General features: G+C 33.1%; 1 protein-coding gene across 9 annotated transcripts in view; it reads left to right on the top strand.

Annotated features, from left to right (window-relative positions):
• USP15 (ubiquitin specific peptidase 15) overlaps positions 1-18,882 on the top strand; it is a 114,940-nt gene that overhangs the window by 91,843 nt on the left and 4,215 nt on the right. For 5 of the 9 annotated variants that reach the window (XM_027592573.2, XM_027592574.2, XM_027592576.2 and 2 more), the window contains 13 exons: positions 3,170-3,343; positions 5,052-5,210; positions 5,290-5,514; positions 8,056-8,139; positions 8,231-8,325; positions 8,418-8,609; positions 9,514-9,629; positions 9,808-10,080; positions 10,676-10,746; positions 11,088-11,203; positions 12,251-12,400; positions 14,334-14,437; positions 17,980-18,068. In XM_027592573.2, coding sequence (XP_027448374.1) covers positions 3,170-3,343; positions 5,052-5,210; positions 5,290-5,514; positions 8,056-8,139; positions 8,231-8,325; positions 8,418-8,609; positions 9,514-9,629; positions 9,808-10,080; positions 10,676-10,746; positions 11,088-11,203; positions 12,251-12,400; positions 14,334-14,437; positions 17,980-18,068 — 1,848 coding nt within the window. Of the gene's footprint in view, positions 1-2,819; positions 2,907-3,169; positions 3,344-5,051; positions 5,211-5,289; positions 5,515-8,055; positions 8,140-8,230; positions 8,326-8,417; positions 8,610-9,513; positions 9,630-9,807; positions 10,081-10,675; positions 10,747-11,071; positions 11,204-12,250; positions 12,401-14,333; positions 14,438-17,979; positions 18,069-18,882 lie in introns of those variants that run through there. The other 4 variants (XR_003519755.2, XR_003519756.2, XM_027592578.2 and 1 more) reach the window with 3 other exon arrangements.

The raw sequence follows: 18,882 nt of genomic DNA, 5'->3' as shown, positions 1-18,882 counted from the left end.
ATACTTATGTTTTTAAAAATTGTGTTTAACAAATAGAATGCTTTTTTGGGCCATTTAGGACTTAATGGTTTAAATTTAAGGGTTATCTCAAAATATATTGGTTATGATACCTTGACTCGTAATATAAGCACTTATCATTAAAACTATATGTGTATTTTTGTTATTTAGTTTGTAATGTTGAATTATAGTCAACTTCAAAATCACATGTGTCACTTTGAAAATATTCACTGGTCTCTGTGTCAAGGACTTAAAAAAATCCAAGCAGAGACCCACTACAAAGCAGGTAGTGGATTGAATGAAAGTTAAACAAAACCATGGGAAGGTTGTGGGGGTTTTTTTTTAAGTTATTTATTTATTTTAAGCAAACTCTACACCCAATGTGGGGCTCAAACTCAGGACTCCCAAGACTAAGAGTTGCACAAAAGCATGGGAAAGTTTTTAATAGGTTCTGTCCTTCTTTGGCTTAGTATTCAAGTAAAAGTGCTTGAAGAAACTTTTGAGATTATTCATTACCAGCTAATATATTTTTGCCTCATTTAGTAATAGTTCATTCAAGAAAAATTTAAGTACTCTGTGCCAAACATTTGAAGGATAAGAGTAAAAAACTAAGAGGGTAAAAACATTTGTTAATATAGGCAAAAACATGTTTTATTAATCATGCGTACATGCTGAGTGCTGGAGATATATATATAATTGATATTATGGTTCCTGCTCTCATGAAAGTCTCAGTCCATTTAGCAAGACAAACTAAAAATTAAAGTTACAGTGTATTATAAAATAAGTGCTGTAATAAAAGTGAGCATTATGCAATATGGAAACATACAGGAGGAAACACTATAAGGAAATCTAGGAATCCTGAATCTTGATGGTTTAGTAGAAGTTAGTAGGACAAAGAAGGTATATCTCACATAGATGGAGTGATACTGAAAATTTAGAGTGAGAGATTGCATGGAGGTCAAGGAACCACAAGTAATTAAATGAGGCTAGGATGGAGTCAAATAAAGGTATGAGCAAAACATAGGCTACCTAGGTAGCAAAAGACAGATTCTTTCAAAAATTTGAGATTTTAATCTGAAATTGCTATTAAAGGATTTATAGCAAGGAAGTGACATCATAATTAGATAAAAATTTTACAAAGATCACTCTGGATGCTACTGGAAAAGGATTTTCAGTTATATTTGGAAGCTCTTTGTAAGATAAGGATACATGTAAAAAATTAAGTGAAAACTTTCAAAAATTATTTGTGTTTGTCCTACTTAATTCTTAGTTTGGTAAAACCATAAATCAGGTTCTTTGTATAATGCTGTTACAGACAGTAGTGGAATATCATATTCTTAGTATAACCCTGAACTGATCAAATACAGGGATTTGAAAAAAAAATACAAGGATTTGAAAACTAATTGTTGGAAATGCTGTCAGACTGCCTCCTCTTTGCCTCATTGACTATATAGTGTTGATCCTATTTGTACTAAATCAGATGATACTGCTAAGTAATGGCATTTAATGTAGCTATGGTGGGTTGCCTGACCCTACCTCTAGTCCTGCATTTATAACTAAAAGAACATATAATGCAAAAGGAAAAGAGAATGAATCTCAAAAGGTGTGTAAGATTATGAAAGGTTGAGGTATAAAAGGAGTTCAGAAGTAGGAAAGTATCCTTTCCCAAATTGCCTCCTACACTGTAACCTCTGTCTTCTTGTTGCTCATGTAAAATTTGTTACTGCTGAAAATGGCTTGAAAATTACGCTAAGGTCTATATAGTCTACCCCAAACACTTTTAACTGTTTTTATATTGCTTTCATTGCCTAAGAATTATATAATAACAAATTCCATATTATAAATAGTTCTCCCTTTTTGCCTAATGATTGGGGCCAGATTACCAATTTGAGCTGTATTATTTTTATTCCATTGAAAATACCAAAATAGATATTATAGTTACTTGAGTAAACATAACATATTTGAAACCACAGAATAGAACTTTATAATTTATTTTGAAAAATCTAATATGCCTAATTTTGAAATTTTAGCCAAACAGTACATGGTATATAGACATAGTTTATGGTACCCAAGTTACTGGCATGAACCCACGAGGCTGAACTTTTCATACCTACCAAGACTTTAATCCCAGACTATTAATCCAAATGAGTGGTAAGCAAGCTTTGAAAAACCTTGATTTTCATTCATATAAATCCAAGCTCTCATAAGAATGATTTTTGAATCCTTTACATGCAAACAACTACCTTCACTTAAGTACTTTGCCAGTTGACTCCCAAGACAAATGTCTTCCTGCAGCAAAAGAAAGTGACCTATATGACCATATGTCTGTCAGTCACTACATATTCTATTTGATGATTGTAGACATCTAATTGATAAAGTAATATTGGGTTTATTATTAAGTCAAATTGTATGGTATTATCAACTTAAAATTATTCATCTTGAGATAAAATATTGTGGAAAAACTATACTTCTGCCATCTATTTTATTTTAAATCCTAAATTATTTAATTCTAAATGGAAAAAGAGATGGAGAATGAACTTATTCATAGTTTTAATCTTGCCATAAAGGAAAACTGGATTGTTATGGTATTGAAAAACTTGATGATTTAAGAACACACTTACCAGAGTTCACATAACAAAAGTTGGTTTCCTCAGGCTCAGCTAAACTGTACTGTCCCTTCTAAAAATGGTTGACCAAATGGAAAACGTAAAGGCTGCCCTTTCATGATAAGGAATTGACAATGGAAGCAGTAAATACCTCTTTAAAGTTAATTTCTTGCTTGCACTCTATCTCAGTTTTTACCTACTCAGGCTAATTTGCAGGTGCCTGGGATGAGTAGACAATCCATAATTTCTACCAATCAAGTAAAAGAAGGAAAGAAAACTCTGAGCTTCTCTCCCAGTTAACAGGTAGTTTGCTGTGGTTAAAATTAATGCAGATTTTACAGCAACAAATATTAGCATTTTCATTTATTATAAGTAATTTGAAATTTGGGAAATGAATAGTTGAGTGTATCATTTGAGTGTTTATTTGACCAGTTACTTATTTACTAGTTCAAGAGGCCATCATTTAAATTTTTCTCTGTATATTATGGCAAGTCAGTTTGTTTCTCCATTTTAACATGTTTAATGTGTGGTTACTTTTACTTGAAAATGTGTTTTATTCTTTGCAGTGTTTGAGCAACACACCTCCACTTACTGAATATTTCCTCAATGATAAGTATCAAGAAGAACTGAATTTTGACAATCCCTTAGGAATGAGAGGTGAAATAGCTAAATCTTACGCTGAATTGATCAAACAAATGTGGTCTGGAAAATTTAGCTATGTCACACCAAGAGCCTTTAAGGTTAGTACAGTAAGTACATTTTCAATAAGGGCTATATCATCCCCAAGAGGACAAAAGTAGGTTCTTTGGGGAAGGAGTGAAAAAAAATCATAGCTGTTAAATTGATTTGTGGTCCTCCATAGGGACCCAACACAAATAGATACACAGTGTGTCTGTGCTGTTAAATTTCTTGGGTGGGGGATGGGACAGATAATTACTTTAAAATGTCCAAAAAGGTTCTGGGGGATGGGGAGGGAAATAATGAAATATTGGAAAACACTGTTATGGTACAAATGACAAGAGATAGCAGAGCATATGCAGGTTGCTTTAGAATACAGTACATATCTGAGAAACCTACATAAATTTTTATTACAAATGTAAAGGCTGGGGCGCCTGGGTGGCTCAGTCATTAAGCGTCTGCCTTCATCTCAGGTCGTAATCCCAGGGTCCTGGGATCGAGCCCCGCATTGGGCTCCCTGCTCGGCGGGAAGCCTGCTTCTCCCTCTCCCACTCCCCCTGCTTGTGTTCCCTCTCTCGCTGTCTCTCTGTCAAATAAATAAATAAAATCTTAAAAAAAGAAAATGTAAAGGCTAAATTTGGGCATGTCATTGAAGTCTAAGAAACTCAGTTTATTTTGAGAGTCATTGTAAGTTTGAAAAGTTATTGAAATGAAACTAGTCTGCAAAACCAGCACTACATATTAAATATTTTCAATATAATCCTTAAGCCTTTAAGTTTATTTTTATTCTTATTTATTATTGTGAATAAACTTAAGTTTATTCTTATTCTTATATGGTTACCTCTTAGAACCAATAAAACCTCAAGTAATTTAGTTTGTCATTCAAATAAGAATTGAGCTGAAATTTAGTTTTATATAGTTAAAAAAGTTTTCCTTTTTTTTAAAAGATTTTTATTTATTTGACACTGAGAGAGCAGGGGGATAAAGTTTTCCTATTTATTACAGGTGAGTTCTGTTTTAAAGAGAATAAGCAGTTTTCAGCTATTTTTTAACACAGACAACTTAAATGATACTCATATAGGACATCTAGGCAACATTTTATTAACTATATACTAGTTCTTAAAAAATAAACAAATCAAAACACTACTGCATTTATCTTCTTTAACTTTCTAAGCTTTGGACAAGCTAATTTAGACAAACTATTTCTCAACCCTTACCCATGATTCCAATTAGTTTTATTTTATATATTTTAAAATTATATGTAAACAGGCTCTTGATATCTTTTTCTTTCACATTTCTTTTCAGTTTTTTTAAAAAAATAGTACTGCAAAGACTAGGAAGATTATATATGAACACAAACATTCTTGTTATCTCTGAGATTTATCTTCTTTTTACACACAGAAACTAAATGAGAGCTTTGTAATTTTTTCTAGTGACCCAAAAAATATAATTGAATTTTATATTTCCAAATCCTTTGTACAAAACTTTACCATATTTTCTCCTTTTTCTTTCCTCAGGTCTTTTCTATATTACAGATCAGTTATTTAAAAAATGTTTTTGGATATGTGATTATCTATTTGTATTTATGTATATGTAATTACCATATCTGCAAATGACTGCAAAAGTGCCACAAGTTGATTTGGGGGTTACAAATAAATGTTAGCAGTTGGTGAATTCACAAAATATGAAATCCGTGAATAATGAGAATCAATTTTTTTCTAAATCAGTCTTGTCCCTATAACTGATTTTATAGTTTTGCTTTTCTTACAGACACAAGTAGGACGTTTTGCACCTCAGTTCTCTGGATACCAGCAGCAGGACTGTCAAGAGCTATTAGCTTTCCTGTTAGATGGATTACATGAGGATTTGAATAGAATTAGGAAAAAACCATATATACAATTAAAAGATGCGGATGGAAGGCCAGATAAGGTAAATTTAATGATATTATTGTCACCACTGTTATAATAGTGTGATATCTCTGTGTAATATGTGTCTGTTTTTCTTACAGATAGTTGCTGAAGAAGCCTGGGAAAACCATTTAAAAAGAAATGATTCTATCATAGTAGATATATTTCACGGCCTTTTCAAATCAACTTTAGTTTGTCCTGAATGTGCTAAGATTTCTGTAACATTTGATCCTTTTTGTTACTTGACACTTCCATTGCCCATGAAAAAAGAACGCACCTTGGAAGTATATTTAGTTAGAATGGATCCACTTACCAAACCTATGCAGGTAAGTCATGATTATTTTCTTTGCATTTGTTTCTTTTATAAAAAGTTAGTATTGAGACCTTGTGTCTCAAGCACAATTCAGTAGTAAGTTTATTTGTGTAGGAGATTTTATAAGCTAAATACTTTGGAAATTAGTACAACTTTTTAGAGTCTTGAAAAGATGAGGGATGTGTAAAGTATCATTATTTGTAAAAACAAAATTCTCAAAGGCTTTTTCTTAAGAAAGAAAAATGAGAGGTTCAATTTTACGTTAGGATAAATATCTGCTTAACAAAGATTAATAACATTATTTTTCCTGTTTTCCAACTTGAACTTTTAATGTTATTTTTTTTCTAGTGGCTGTTGGAAGGAAAACTAATACCATACATTTTGATTCATGATTTGATAATGGTATACTTAAATACCTATAACTTTTAGGCATCTTAAGAACTTGGAAGAGAAATAGAAATTTAGTTCAGCTATAAATACTTGCTTCACTAATGTTCTAAGCAAAGCATTATATTTTCTCCCTTCATTTGTCAATTAATCCTTTCCTGACACTTGAACCACCCTAACAAAAGTAGTTCTTTCTCTTCGACCTTCAGTTCAATTCTATTATAGCACTTATTAAATTTTATTATGACCTTTGGTTTACTTACCTTCTCTCCACTAGACCATGAGTTCTTTGAGGATAGGGACTTTGTAAATCTTTGTATTTCCAACCCCCATGACTTGTACTACTACTAATGCAGAAATATTAAAAAATTATATTCATTGATATATGTGTTGGGCACCTCAGGAGAGTATAAAGCTGTTTGGCAAACAGAGCAGACATGGCTCCTGCTTTAGAGCACTGTTTACTGAAGATCTTTAGCTTAGAGTTCCAGCCAGATAGTGCAGTTTCTTAGAGCATAGTAGTTATATTAGTCTGCTCAGGCCTGGCATAACAAAATGCCATAAACTGAGTGGCTTTAAACAACAGAAATTTATTTTCTCACAGTTCTGGAGGCTGGAAGTCTAAGATCAAGAGCATCAGAATGATTGGTATCTAGTGCAGACTCCTGGCTTACAAACAACCTTGTCCTCACTGTGTTTAGAGACAGCAGAGTGAGAGAGAGCATCTGTATGCACATAAGCTCTCTGGCATCTCCTTATAAGTGGCACCTGGGTGGCTTAGTCAGTTAAGCCATTAATCATCTGCCTTCTGCTCAGGTCATGATCCCATGGTCCTGGGATCGAGTCCCGCATTGGGCTCCTTGCTCAACAAGGAGCCTGCTTTTCCCTCCGTCTGCCGCTCCCCTTGCTTGTGCTCTCTCTCTCTCTGACAAATAAATAAAATCTTAAAGAAAAGGTCAAGGGTAATATTCTAAAGGAATTTGACAGTCTTGGTAACTGGTTAAATAAAGAGATGAGGACAAAAGCCAGGGGTGAATGGGAAGTGAGGAAGTTAAAATAGTGTGGACATTACTTTTAACAAGGTTATTTATAAAGCAGAGGAGAAAGGGAGATAGAGGGAAAGCAATGAAAGACTGGTTTCTTTTTTTTTTCTTTTTTGAGAGGCTTGTAAATTATTCCTTTGCTTATGTAAGAATCAGGACAAAATGGAATAAAGGATGATCGCTGGTTCCCAAGGAAATAGAACAGGATAGGATTCAGAGCAGAGATGCTAGGGTTAGCCTTAGATGGGAAGGGTGACAACTGATTCTCTTCCCATGTGTAGAAAGAGCTGGAGAAAAGGATCTTTTAGAAGTTTGTTAGAGGACACAAAGTTGGAGATTTCCTATCCAGTAGCCTCACCCCCCATCCCCCCACCCTTCCACCCCCCGTGTATTTTGCAGATAGTGAAGGGAGAGGTGGTGAGATAGGAAACCTAAGGAATGGTGAAGATTTTATATAGTTATTGAGAGAGAAATGAAGGAAGAAGCAAATAAGGGATGCACAGAATTTCTGGCTAGTTTTGAACAATTGGTTAAGACTTGGGCACTGTGAATTTGTAGCAAACCAGTCTCTAAAGTTGGTCAGTTTTCTCCAGCGTATCTGAACAGCTCTAAGAAAGTATAGCAAGAATAAAATTGAATAACAAAATAGTTAAAGGTTTTGCAGTGCAGTAGTTGAAGTGATGAATCATGTGGGATCTGGAGGGAAGGGCATGAAGACGGTAGGAAGTTGGTAAACCACGAGAAAATTGAAAATTAAAAGGACTAGAGCTCTAAATGTAAGCCAAGAATGGGAAAAAATGAGATTCCAGGAAAAGTAATTAGTGGTTAGTCAGTAGCCTGATAAGAGTTTTAAGATATCAGAGGTGGAGCAAGTTTATGACAAGATGCAAGAAGTGAACTACAGTTGAATGTAAATGTAGGTCTTTGAATCAAAGAGCCAAGGAACAATTAGGCTGAGATAAATTATCCATATAGACATTGTCAGCCAGGATGATAGTAGGATTGGAGAAGGACACTGTAAACCAAATACCAAGTGAATGTGAGGAAGCAACCAAGAGTTCAGTTTCATCTACTGAGTGTTTTTTCCAAAGTAATAAATGCATTACAATTTTTTTGTTTTTTAGTACAAAGTGGTTGTTCCCAAAATTGGAAACATACTTGATCTTTGTACAGCATTGTCTGCTTTGTCAGGAGTACCTGCAGATAAGGTAAGGTGTTTCTGGGTTTGAAGTATGTAAGTTGGGAGTTTAGTTTTTCAGTAATGTAAAACCAGCTTAATAGAAATTTATTTCCTTTTAGATGATAGTTACTGACATATACAATCATAGATTTCACAGAATATTCGCTATGGATGAAAACCTTAGTAGTATTATGGAACGGGATGATATTTATGTGTAAGTATAAAATTCATTGTGCAAAATATTGGGAAAAATTCAGAAGAAATAACAAAAGTTTTCAGAGTTTATGGTCAGTTTTGTCCTTATAGGTTTGAAATTAACATCAATAGGACAGAAGATACAGAGCATGTGATTATTCCTGTTTGCCTAAGAGAAAAATTTAGACACTCAAGTTATACCCACCATACTGGTTCTTCACTTTTTGGTCAGCCTTTTCTTATGGCTGTACCACGAAATAATACTGAAGATAAACTCTATAATCTCCTGCTTTTGAGAATGTGGTAAGTGTCAGACAATTCTACATTAACAAAAGGAATGATAGAATAGTTAATAAAAATAAATGTGCAGTATACTATCAGAATATGATAAGCGTGTACTATCTCAACTTTGTTTAAACAGATAGCAATTTACAAAATCAAATTATAGTTTGAGTTTCTTGATCATGTTAAACACATTACTGAGGTAACTGCAAACCCAGAACGTATGAATTCTTTTAGCTATTTTAAACCAGAAGTTTACAATTGGAAGAAAATAGGAATTTGTCACGTATGCACTCTGAAATTACAAGAAATTTCAGGTGCTTCATTTATTTATACACCTTGCTAGCAAGTTCAAGAACTCCTCCTATAATGGTTTTATTTAAAAGGATAAACTTTCATGGTTGATAGTATTTTAAGCCAACCCCTTTTTTGTCATCCTAAAACCTTGATTTGAATTATAATATAATCAAAACTGCCATTTGATCCCTTTTATTTTATGCTTTGTAACTGACATATTTAGTATTCTTTCTTACATACGCATTTTAATAATTATAGTCCCATAGCCTATACATAAAGATCACATTATATAGTTATAAGTGATCTTAGTAATAATACATATATCATCTAAATGAGAATATTTATATAATAACTTTAAGTCAAATTATTTGCCACTAACTTTTAACATAGAAAGATGTTAAAACCCTAGAAGTAACAAATCACCTTCTTTCTTTTTATAAAGACAACTAAAACAGAAATGATTAGTCACTTGCATTTATGGTACTATTTCAAGTTTAATTTATCCTTCAACTAAATGACCACTATTACTCCATTAAAAAGTTTTGTTTTACTGAAAGAATGGAAAACTTTTTTTTTAAGTTTTTACCTTCATAGAACTAAATTTGTTTGATTTCTGATTTCATTTAAGCCGATATGTCAAAATATCTACTGAAACTGAAGAAACTGAAGGATCCCTACACTGCTGTAAGGACCAAAATATTAATGGGAATGGCCCAAATGGCATACATGAAGAAGGCTCACCAAGTAAGACTTTCCTCTTAAATTACAAAACCTTTCACTTGGATTATTGCCTCAGAAAAAAAGAAGATGGGGATTAAGGAACTAAAAAATCTCTTCAAGCCTGGGAAAAATAATGTTAAGATTAATAACTTTTAAATGTAGCATTGGGTTTATTTAAAAGACTTCTAATATCTAAAATTAGGTGAAATGGAAACAGATGAGCCAGATGATGAATCCAGCCAGGATCAAGAACTTCCCTCTGAGAATGAAAACAGTCAGTCTGAAGATTCAGTTGGAGGAGATAATGATTCTGAAAATGGATTATGTACTGAGGAAACTTGTAAAGGTCAACTCACGGGACACAAAAAAAGATTGTTTACATTCCAGTTCAACAATTTAGGCAATACTGATATCAACTACATCAAAGATGATACCAGGCATATAAGATTTGACGAGAGGCAGCTTAGGCTAGATGGTAAGTGTGAAAACTGGCTTACACACTGAACTTGAGCAAAGCATGTTATTATTTTAGGTGAAAACTGTGAAATCAGGGGCGCCTGGGTGGCTCGGTCGTTAAGTGTCTGCCTTTGGCTCAGGTCATGGTCCCAGGGTCCTGGGATCAAGCCCCGCATCGGGCTCTCTGCTCAGCCGGGAGCCTGCTTCTCCCTCTCCTGCTACCCCCTGGTTGTGTTCCCTCTGTTGCTGTCTCTCTCTTTCAAATAAATAAATAAATCTTTAAAACAAAACAAAAAACAAATTCAGCAGTCATGAAAAATAATATTCACTTACCTATATAAAATCTATATTTATATCTTAAATGAAAAGTCTTAATTTCTAAGTATATTAAAACACATCACTGCTTATTAAATGGAGGTTAGACTTATGCTTAGGTTTTGTATCTTTTTTTTAACTCCTTAAATTTTTAATGGCTTGGAAACAGCAATTTACCCTGATTACCTAGTACAAGTGGAAAAGATTGTTTATTCTAGTATTATATCTTAACATTAAAATGTACTCATTTTAATGAAGGCATATTAAGTTTTAAAGAAAAAATATGTTTTCCATCTTAGAAAGATCTTTTCTTGCTTTGGATTGGGATCCTGATTTGAAAAAAAGATATTTTGATGAAAATGCCGCTGAGGTAAGTCATCACTCATTCCATATCTTTCCATGTTGATCACAATTTATTACACTCTTTTGCTTCTCTACCAAATATGTTTATTTTGCTAGTAGAAAAATGGTTATGTACTAGAAAAGCCTTGTTGGTTTACAAACATGCTTCCTGTTAACAGTTTTAATCATCCATGTAGGTGTGTATATAGAAGTTTTTTAGAAGTGTGGTGTAAATCTCAGCTGAAATAAGCTTTATAATTCTTTTGAGAAAGTTTAGGAGTTTTTCATTACTTATTTATAGTAAGATGGTATCACTAAAATGAGTTTTGTTTCATTTGTTCTCTTAACTCAAGAAATACTTCTCTTTAGGATTTTGAAAAACATGAAAGTGTGGAATATAAACCTCCTAAAAAACCCTTTGTGAAATTAAAAGATTGCATTGAGCTTTTTACAACAAAAGAAAAGCTAGGTGCTGAAGATCCCTGGTAAGAGACAAAGTTAAAAAATTACTTCTAATTATTTTTTAAGGATTTAATACTGAGGTATGTGATACATCAAGTTTAAAAAGCAGTAACTAAATTCCTTTTGGTATTTTAAATAATAAGCATTTCTTTAAATGATAAGAGTCTGTTAAAAGTGATTCAAGGGGCGCCTGGGTGGTCAGTTGGTTAAGCATCTGCCTTTGGCCCAGCTCACAATCCCAGGGTCCTGGGATTGAGCCCTGCATCAGGCTCCCTGCTCAGCCAGGAGCCTGCTTCTTCCTCTCCTCCCTGCTTGTGCTCTCATCTCTGTTGCTATCTCTGTCTCTCTCTCTCTCTCTCTCAAAGAAATAAATAAAGTCTTTAAAAAGAAAAGTGATTCAGGGCGCCTGGGTGGCTCAGTCATTGAGCGTCTGCCTTCGGCTCAGGTCATGATCCCAAGGTCCTGGGATCGGGTTGCGCATCGAGCTCCCTGCTCGGCGGGAGGCCTGCTTCTCCCTCTCCCACTCCCCCTGCTTGTGTTCCTGCTCTCACTATCTCTCTGTCAAATAAATAAATTAAAAATCTTTAAAAAAAAAAGTGATTCAAATGTTTAAAAGTATTATTATAATGTTAAGCTTTAATCTCATTACTGTATTTTCTATAGTAGCCATTTTACTATGGATAATTTTAGTTACTTTTCCCAAGAATTTTTTGCTGTGCAGCTGTTTTGATAGAAACATTTTTAGGAAAATCATGTTTTGTGGTGTTATTAATTCCATTAGAGCCCAGAAGTTTTGAGATTTTCTAATACTTATATCTCAGCGTAGTTTTGTGTTCTTTTATCTTACTAAAATGTAAATAGCCTTCATCATTTCTTTGAATACCTGTTTACATACTAATTTATAATATTCTAAATCAGTTTGATTTACTGAAGAGAGATATTTATATATATGTCTGGTATATGTTAGGCACAATTACTTGCCCACTTAATAAATGTAAAACTTCACAAGCATTTTTTTTATCTATTTTCATTACCTCTAGCAAGCTTTAAATATTTCTCTTTATTTTTAGGTATTGTCCAAATTGTAAAGAACATCAGCAAGCCACAAAGAAACTGGATTTATGGTCCCTGCCTCCAGTACTTGTGGTACATCTCAAGCGATTTTCTTACAGTCGATACATGAGAGACAAACTGGATACTTTAGTTGATTTTCCCATAAAGTAAGTTTTGATTATGCTTTATAAACATTGGGCAACTGTAGGTTCTTACAAACATCAGGTAGCATTGGATCCAGCTTCAGTTTTTGAGTGTATTTGGGAGTAGTTCTAAAAAATTGTAAGGATCAGTAAGAATTTTTATTCCTTTTTAGATATTTTTCAGAGAGCAATGAGAAAATATACCTTTTTAAATAACAGAGTAAAAGTAATTCTGTATTACATTATTATATGGGTTCATTGGCACGGTTTATAAATCTAGATATTCTGTGGGATCATAGTGATTTTATTTTTCCTAGGAATTATTTCATCATTAATCATCAGTTATTCCTGAGTATACTTTTTAAAAAAGACTGAACTTATATGAAACAGAATAATGTAATTGCTTAAAAGAATGACACAGTGATCAGTCATCCCTGTTGTGTCATACTTTAGTTTATTGCATTGTTCAGAGTACTACGTCATTTTTGTAAAAAGTCTGGAGACAGCATCTTTGTAGTCCTTTTTTTTTTTTTTTTTTTTTTAAGCTTTCACTAAATTTGGGAGCCTGAGTGGCTCAGATTGTTAAGCGTCTGCCTTCAGCTCAGGTCATGATCCCGGGACCCTGGGATCGAGTCCCGCATCGGGCTCCCTGCTCCTTGGGGAGCCTGCTTCTCCCTCTGCCCCTCTCTCTCTCTTTCTCTCTGTGTCTCATGAATAAATAAATAAAATCTTTAAAAGAAACAAAAAATTTTCACTAAATTTGAGAATTCGTAAGGACAGAATTGAAATTGTGTATTCTTGTTCACATGGTCCAGGAAGGACTTCATCACACAAAATTTTGCATCACACAATAACTTGGTACTCTCCCATTTTGCTAAAAGAACACTGATAGTATTCTTTTATATTTTATATTTGTGTATGAGGTGTTTGATACATTTAATAAGTAACAGCTGCCATAGGCAGGTGTGTGATTAGAAGGAAATGGATGTAATATTGAAAACACTCTTTGGATTGCTTATTTCTGATTGGTGTTTATAAAGTTAAAATTAAAAACATTTTGCAGTTTCTTACCAGAAAAAAATGGTAATTTTCTCCTTAACAAAATTATGAGCCATCAAAGTTTTCTCAAGAATATAGCATTAAAAAAAAAAAGAGGAAGAATATAACATTTTGACAGTTTAAGTACAAGAAGAACCAGAAGTGATGATAAGCTGGAATCTTTGAGAGATATATTTGAGATTTAGAATCATTTTGCTCTTTAATGATGCAAGTCCAAAAAAAACAAATAATGATAAGCTATAAAATGGTCATATTCCAGTTTCATGCATGACAGATTACAAACAGTTGATTGCATTTCAAAGAATGTTGCCCACTTGGGGTATATATATTGTCAGAACCAGGAAAATGTAGAATAAATGTTGGGGTTTAGATATATATATTATTATAAGATTTCTGTGAAACTTGTTTTTCACCATCATTTATTCTTCCTTAAATACGTAATTACTAAAAATGACTTCAAAAATATGAAAAATTAAAAGGGTCCCAATGGCAAATGGTGATGACTCTTTTACTATATACTGAGAGTTAAATGTATTAGCATAAAAACATTAATCTGGATAAACAGCAGTCAGTAGACAATTTTAAAATTTCCAACCCCTAAGAAAAATTTTGCCAAAATATTTAAATCTCAGAGGTATGTGTGTATGTTTGTGTGCATGTCCGCGTGTGTGCGTGTGTGTATATATATGTATCACATATACATATGTGTTTTACAGTTATTTGTATATATATGTTTTATATATATATATATGTTTTACAGTTATTTGACTCTTAGTGGTTTCTTCAGTGAGAGAGATATTTTTTATATAAATGAGAGTCAAGCAACATTGACAGAAGATAGTAGAATTCATGACATTTAGGGAAAAGGTAAAACTAACTTGATCTCTTTGTTAAACAGTGACCTGGATATGTCGGAATTCCTAATTAATCCAAATGCAGGTCCTTGTCGCTATAATTTGATTGCTGTTTCCAACCACTATGGAGGGATGGGAGGAGGACACTGTAAGTTGTCATTTACCATTTTGCTAAAATCATGATGTTTGATAACTGCAGACTTTTTCCTTAAGATAATTATTACTTAAAGGGAAAAGGTAGGGTACTGGCTGGCTCGGTTGGTAACATGTGACTCTTGATCTTGCGGTTGTGAGTTTGAGCCCCACATTGGGTGTGGAGCCTACTAAAAAAGAAAAAGGGAAAATGTGCAATGTGTTTTACATATAGTAATTATCAATAAATGTTGATTAGTGAATGAATTAGCTTTTGAACCTTTTTTTTTTAACATCAGGAATAGAGAATTGAGTTGATCATACTTCTCAGTTTAATGCATGGGACATCACTCATCAGGACTCCTGTCCTTTTCCGTTCTCCTTCCCCCTTTCCCTTCCTAAAGCACTTGATGTATGTGTTGTTATAAATCATGCATCATTATTAATTTTTACATGATAGGTATACTGTGTTATAGATCTTACATTTTTCTCATAATGCATAAGACTTATCCATGTTACTTTGTGTCCACTTGGTTCATTGCTTCTAACCACTCAGGACTTACATCTACCATATTTTATCTCTACTCACTTTATGGTGGACATCCAAATTGCCTTTAACTTTCTACCACCATAAGACTGATAAACATCATTGTTTATGGTCCCCTCTCTGAGAATTTCTTTTTTTTTTTTTTTTTTTATTTGAGGGAGAGAATGAGAGAGAGAGAGAGAGAGAGAGAGAGCACATGAGAGAGGGGAGGGTTAGAGGGAGAAGCAGACTCCCCACTGAGCAGGGAGCCCGATGTGGGACTCGATCCCGGGACTCCAGGATCATGACCTGAGCCGAAGGCAGTCGCCCAACCAACTGAGCCACCCAGGCGCCCTCTGAGAATTTCTTTGAGCAACATACCCAGAAGTGAGATTGCTGGATTATAGAGTTAAGTACTGCCAGATGGCTCTTCAGGACAGTTAACACCAGTCTACACTCTCCAACCAACCGTTTGATTTTTCTTTTGAACTGTCTTTGCATTCCTGGGATAAACCCAGCCTACCTTTTAAGGTTTTTTTTTTTAATGTATAATTTTGTATATTAAAAAAATTATTTTTTAGTTCCCAGTTAAATTTGGTTAACTCATTTTAGTTAGGGTTAAAATTTCATTCGTAAGTGAAATGATCTTCTAATTTTTTATGTTGTTCTTTCTTTGGAATCAAGATTACAGTCTACTCTAATAATAAACAGGCTGGGATACTTTATTCTTTTTCTGTATCCTAAAGCAGGTAGTATAGTATAGGGATTAACTATTCATGAAAGGCTAGTAGAATTCACTTGTAAAATTATCTGGGCTTCACACCCAATAAGTTTTTCTATTTATCTCATGCTTATTGAAATCTATTCAGTTTTCTTTTTCCCAAGATGTATGCATTATGGCATTTTCTATTTTTCTAAAAATGTATCTGTGTTTTCCACTTTAACAATAGTTACATTTAATACTGTTATGCTATATCTTTGTCTGTTTTTTGTTCTTCTGTTTTCTTTTTAGTCTTTTCCCAGAGGTCTGTCTTACTAATCTGTTCAAAGAATTAGCTTCCACTTTATTAAATTTTTCTTTTTGTTATTACATCTGTATTCTCTCTCATTGATTTCTTCTCTTCCCTTTGTTATGTTTTTCTTTTTTGTTACTTTGAGTTTGCTCTGTTGCTCTATTTAACTTTTGATTTGAAAGCTTTATTAGCTTTTGCTTTACATTTTTACATTTCTTTCTGTTGAAGGCTATAATTAAAGCTATAAATTTCCCTCTAAATACTGCTTTATCTTTGTTACATAAACTTTTTAATGTAGTATTTTCATCTACTTTTAATTCTGTATGTGTTTTTAATTTCCTTTTATGATTTTCTCATTAGTCCAGGGCACTTAATCATATACTTTTCCAAACGTATGGTTTTTTTTAAAGCTCTCCTTTGGGGCACCTGGGTGGCTCAGTCATTAAGCGTCTGCCTGTGGTCAGGTCATGATCCCAGGGTCCTGGGATCAAGCCCCACATCGGGCTCCCTACTCAGCGGGAAGCCTGCTTCTCCCTCTCCCACTCACCCTGCTTGTGTTCCCTCTCTCACTGTGTCTTTCTCTGTCAAGTAAATAAATAAAATCTTTTAAAAAACTTTGAAAAATAAAGCTCTCCTTTTGTCTTAATTTTAATTTTATTACAAAACAGTTGGAGATATTGCCTATATTATATTAATCCTTAGTTTATTAAAGTGTCCATGTACAGTCAGTTTCTTAAATGTTTACGTGCTTGAAAAACAGACATATTCCCCATCCAGACATAGAATTCTATTTTTCTCTTACATTTGAAGCTTATCAGTTATATTCAGATATTTGCTATCTCTAGTTATTTTTATATTTTGTTATATTTCTGGGAATTCTGAGGATTCTTATTAAAGTATTAAATTATCTGTTTCTACTAACAGTTTTATTGGTTGTTTTGCATTATTGCATTTATGTTTAAAATGGTAGCTCTTCTTTCTCTATTATTCCTTTCACCAGTATTTGATATATTTTTTCTTTTGGTATCACTTGGTTTGCAAACTCTGGGTGCCTTTTTGTTAGATTTGTCTCTTATAAACTGTTTTATTGCTAGATCTTGTCCTTTTATTCAATGTTTAATTGTGGGTACAGTGGTCTTCAGTTCAACTGACAAACTTAAAACCCACAATAGGCTCCACCCAGAAGAGCAATAATTTTGTTTTGTGAAAGGTAGAACATTTAGAAGCTATGACAAGAGATAATTATTTTGCAGACATTTTGCAACTTCGTTTCCTCAGTTACTGGATAGTTCAGAGGAAGCATGGAATGTGTAAAGGGGGCATTTTTAACTTTTAAAGATAAAGCAAATCTTTAAAAATTGTACAGATAAATTACTTTTTATTTTTCTCTTGCTCAATACTTTTGTTAAAGACTGGAAAAAAAATTGGTGTAAAAACTACTACAAATTAATGGGATAGTATTATTGAAAAAAATATTTGTTGTACAAAATTTAAATTATTAAAATGTCAGACTCCAGAGTCAGAGACAGACCTGGATTTAAATGCTAACTCAGCCACTTAACAGCTTTACTGTTACATATTAAACTTCTCTTTATGCCTCACTTTCCCCATTTCTAAAGTTAGAGGCATAATAATACCTTGTCTATGAGATAGTACATGTAAAGTACATAGCACTATACCTGGTCCACAATAACCACTACATAAATATTAATTCCCATTTATTGTCATTAGTATTATTCTGTGAACTGAAAAATAATAAATCTGTTCTGTTTGTCCTTGGGAAGAAGAAGTCAGATTTCAACATATTTGAAAAGTATCTTAGGCATTTAGATTGTAGGAAATACATTAAAACCTTTAATCAATGGAATCAGTTGAATGTGTAATAGATAGGCCTTACGTAGATGATTGTCATGTAATTTTAATATGTATTCCTTATATAGATGATTGTAAAGTTTTACGGGTTCCCCCCAGGAAACCATAAACATTTCAGTCATAGAAGTGATTATATTTTTTCATTAGATACTGCTTTTGCAAAAAATAAAGATGATGGAAAATGGTACTACTTTGATGACAGTAGTGTCTCAACTGCATCTGAAGACCAGATTGTGGTAAGTGTGTCTTTATTTCCTGAAAATCACAGGATCCACTTTTTTAAAAGCGCCCATGGAACACTACAGTCTATATTTTAGCAATTTCTAATAGTTAAGAGAGACTTTCCCTGATTTAAAGAAATGTAAAGTTGTCCTCTAAGTGGAAATTAGTCTCCAAACTTGCCCACTAACAGAAGCATAAATTGCATCATGAAAATTTTTCTGGTAGTTTTCAACATGAAAAATGGACTTTTCTAATGAAAATAATAAAATTTTCCTTTGGAAGATAGGTTCAGACATTTTGGGACATTGACTACTTAAAATTAGAGTACTAAAATAGAAAAAAAAAAATCTTTAAGGGCCTTCCTTACCATACCTGTGATTTTTTTAAAGTAAAGTCTTATCCTTTATGACATTTGAACATTTAAACTCAAAATTACATGATTAGATTAAACAAATTAGAGGATTTTTTAAAAAAAAAATTAACCTTGAGTATCTGTTACTTTGATATTTTCTGAATAGTAAAAAAATGAGGAAGTATCTATTCATATTTGCATCAGTTTATCAGCCACAGCTGGAGCCAAAATATTGGCATTTGTTTTGCTTCCCAGCAGAGCATATTTTTATTATCAAATATTGATTGGTGAGAGGATGACAAGTTTATTCTAAGAAAAAAGCTAAGACTTGGCTTAATAAGGGTTTATTTTTCTATTAAAGTTTGCCTTTCTAAAATTTTACTGTTTGATCACAATAGTACAAAGAGTGAGAAATGTAGTATTTGCTCCTGTGGGCATGGAGCTCATATTTCCCATTTAAATTTTATATTCTTTGA

Source organism: Zalophus californianus, chromosome 9, assembly GCF_009762305.2.
Source record: "Zalophus californianus isolate mZalCal1 chromosome 9, mZalCal1.pri.v2, whole genome shotgun sequence".
NCBI classification, from domain to species: domain Eukaryota; kingdom Metazoa; phylum Chordata; class Mammalia; order Carnivora; family Otariidae; genus Zalophus; species Zalophus californianus.
The sequence above is the reverse complement of the archived record's forward strand: the minus strand, read 5'-3'. Positions and strand labels throughout refer to the sequence as shown.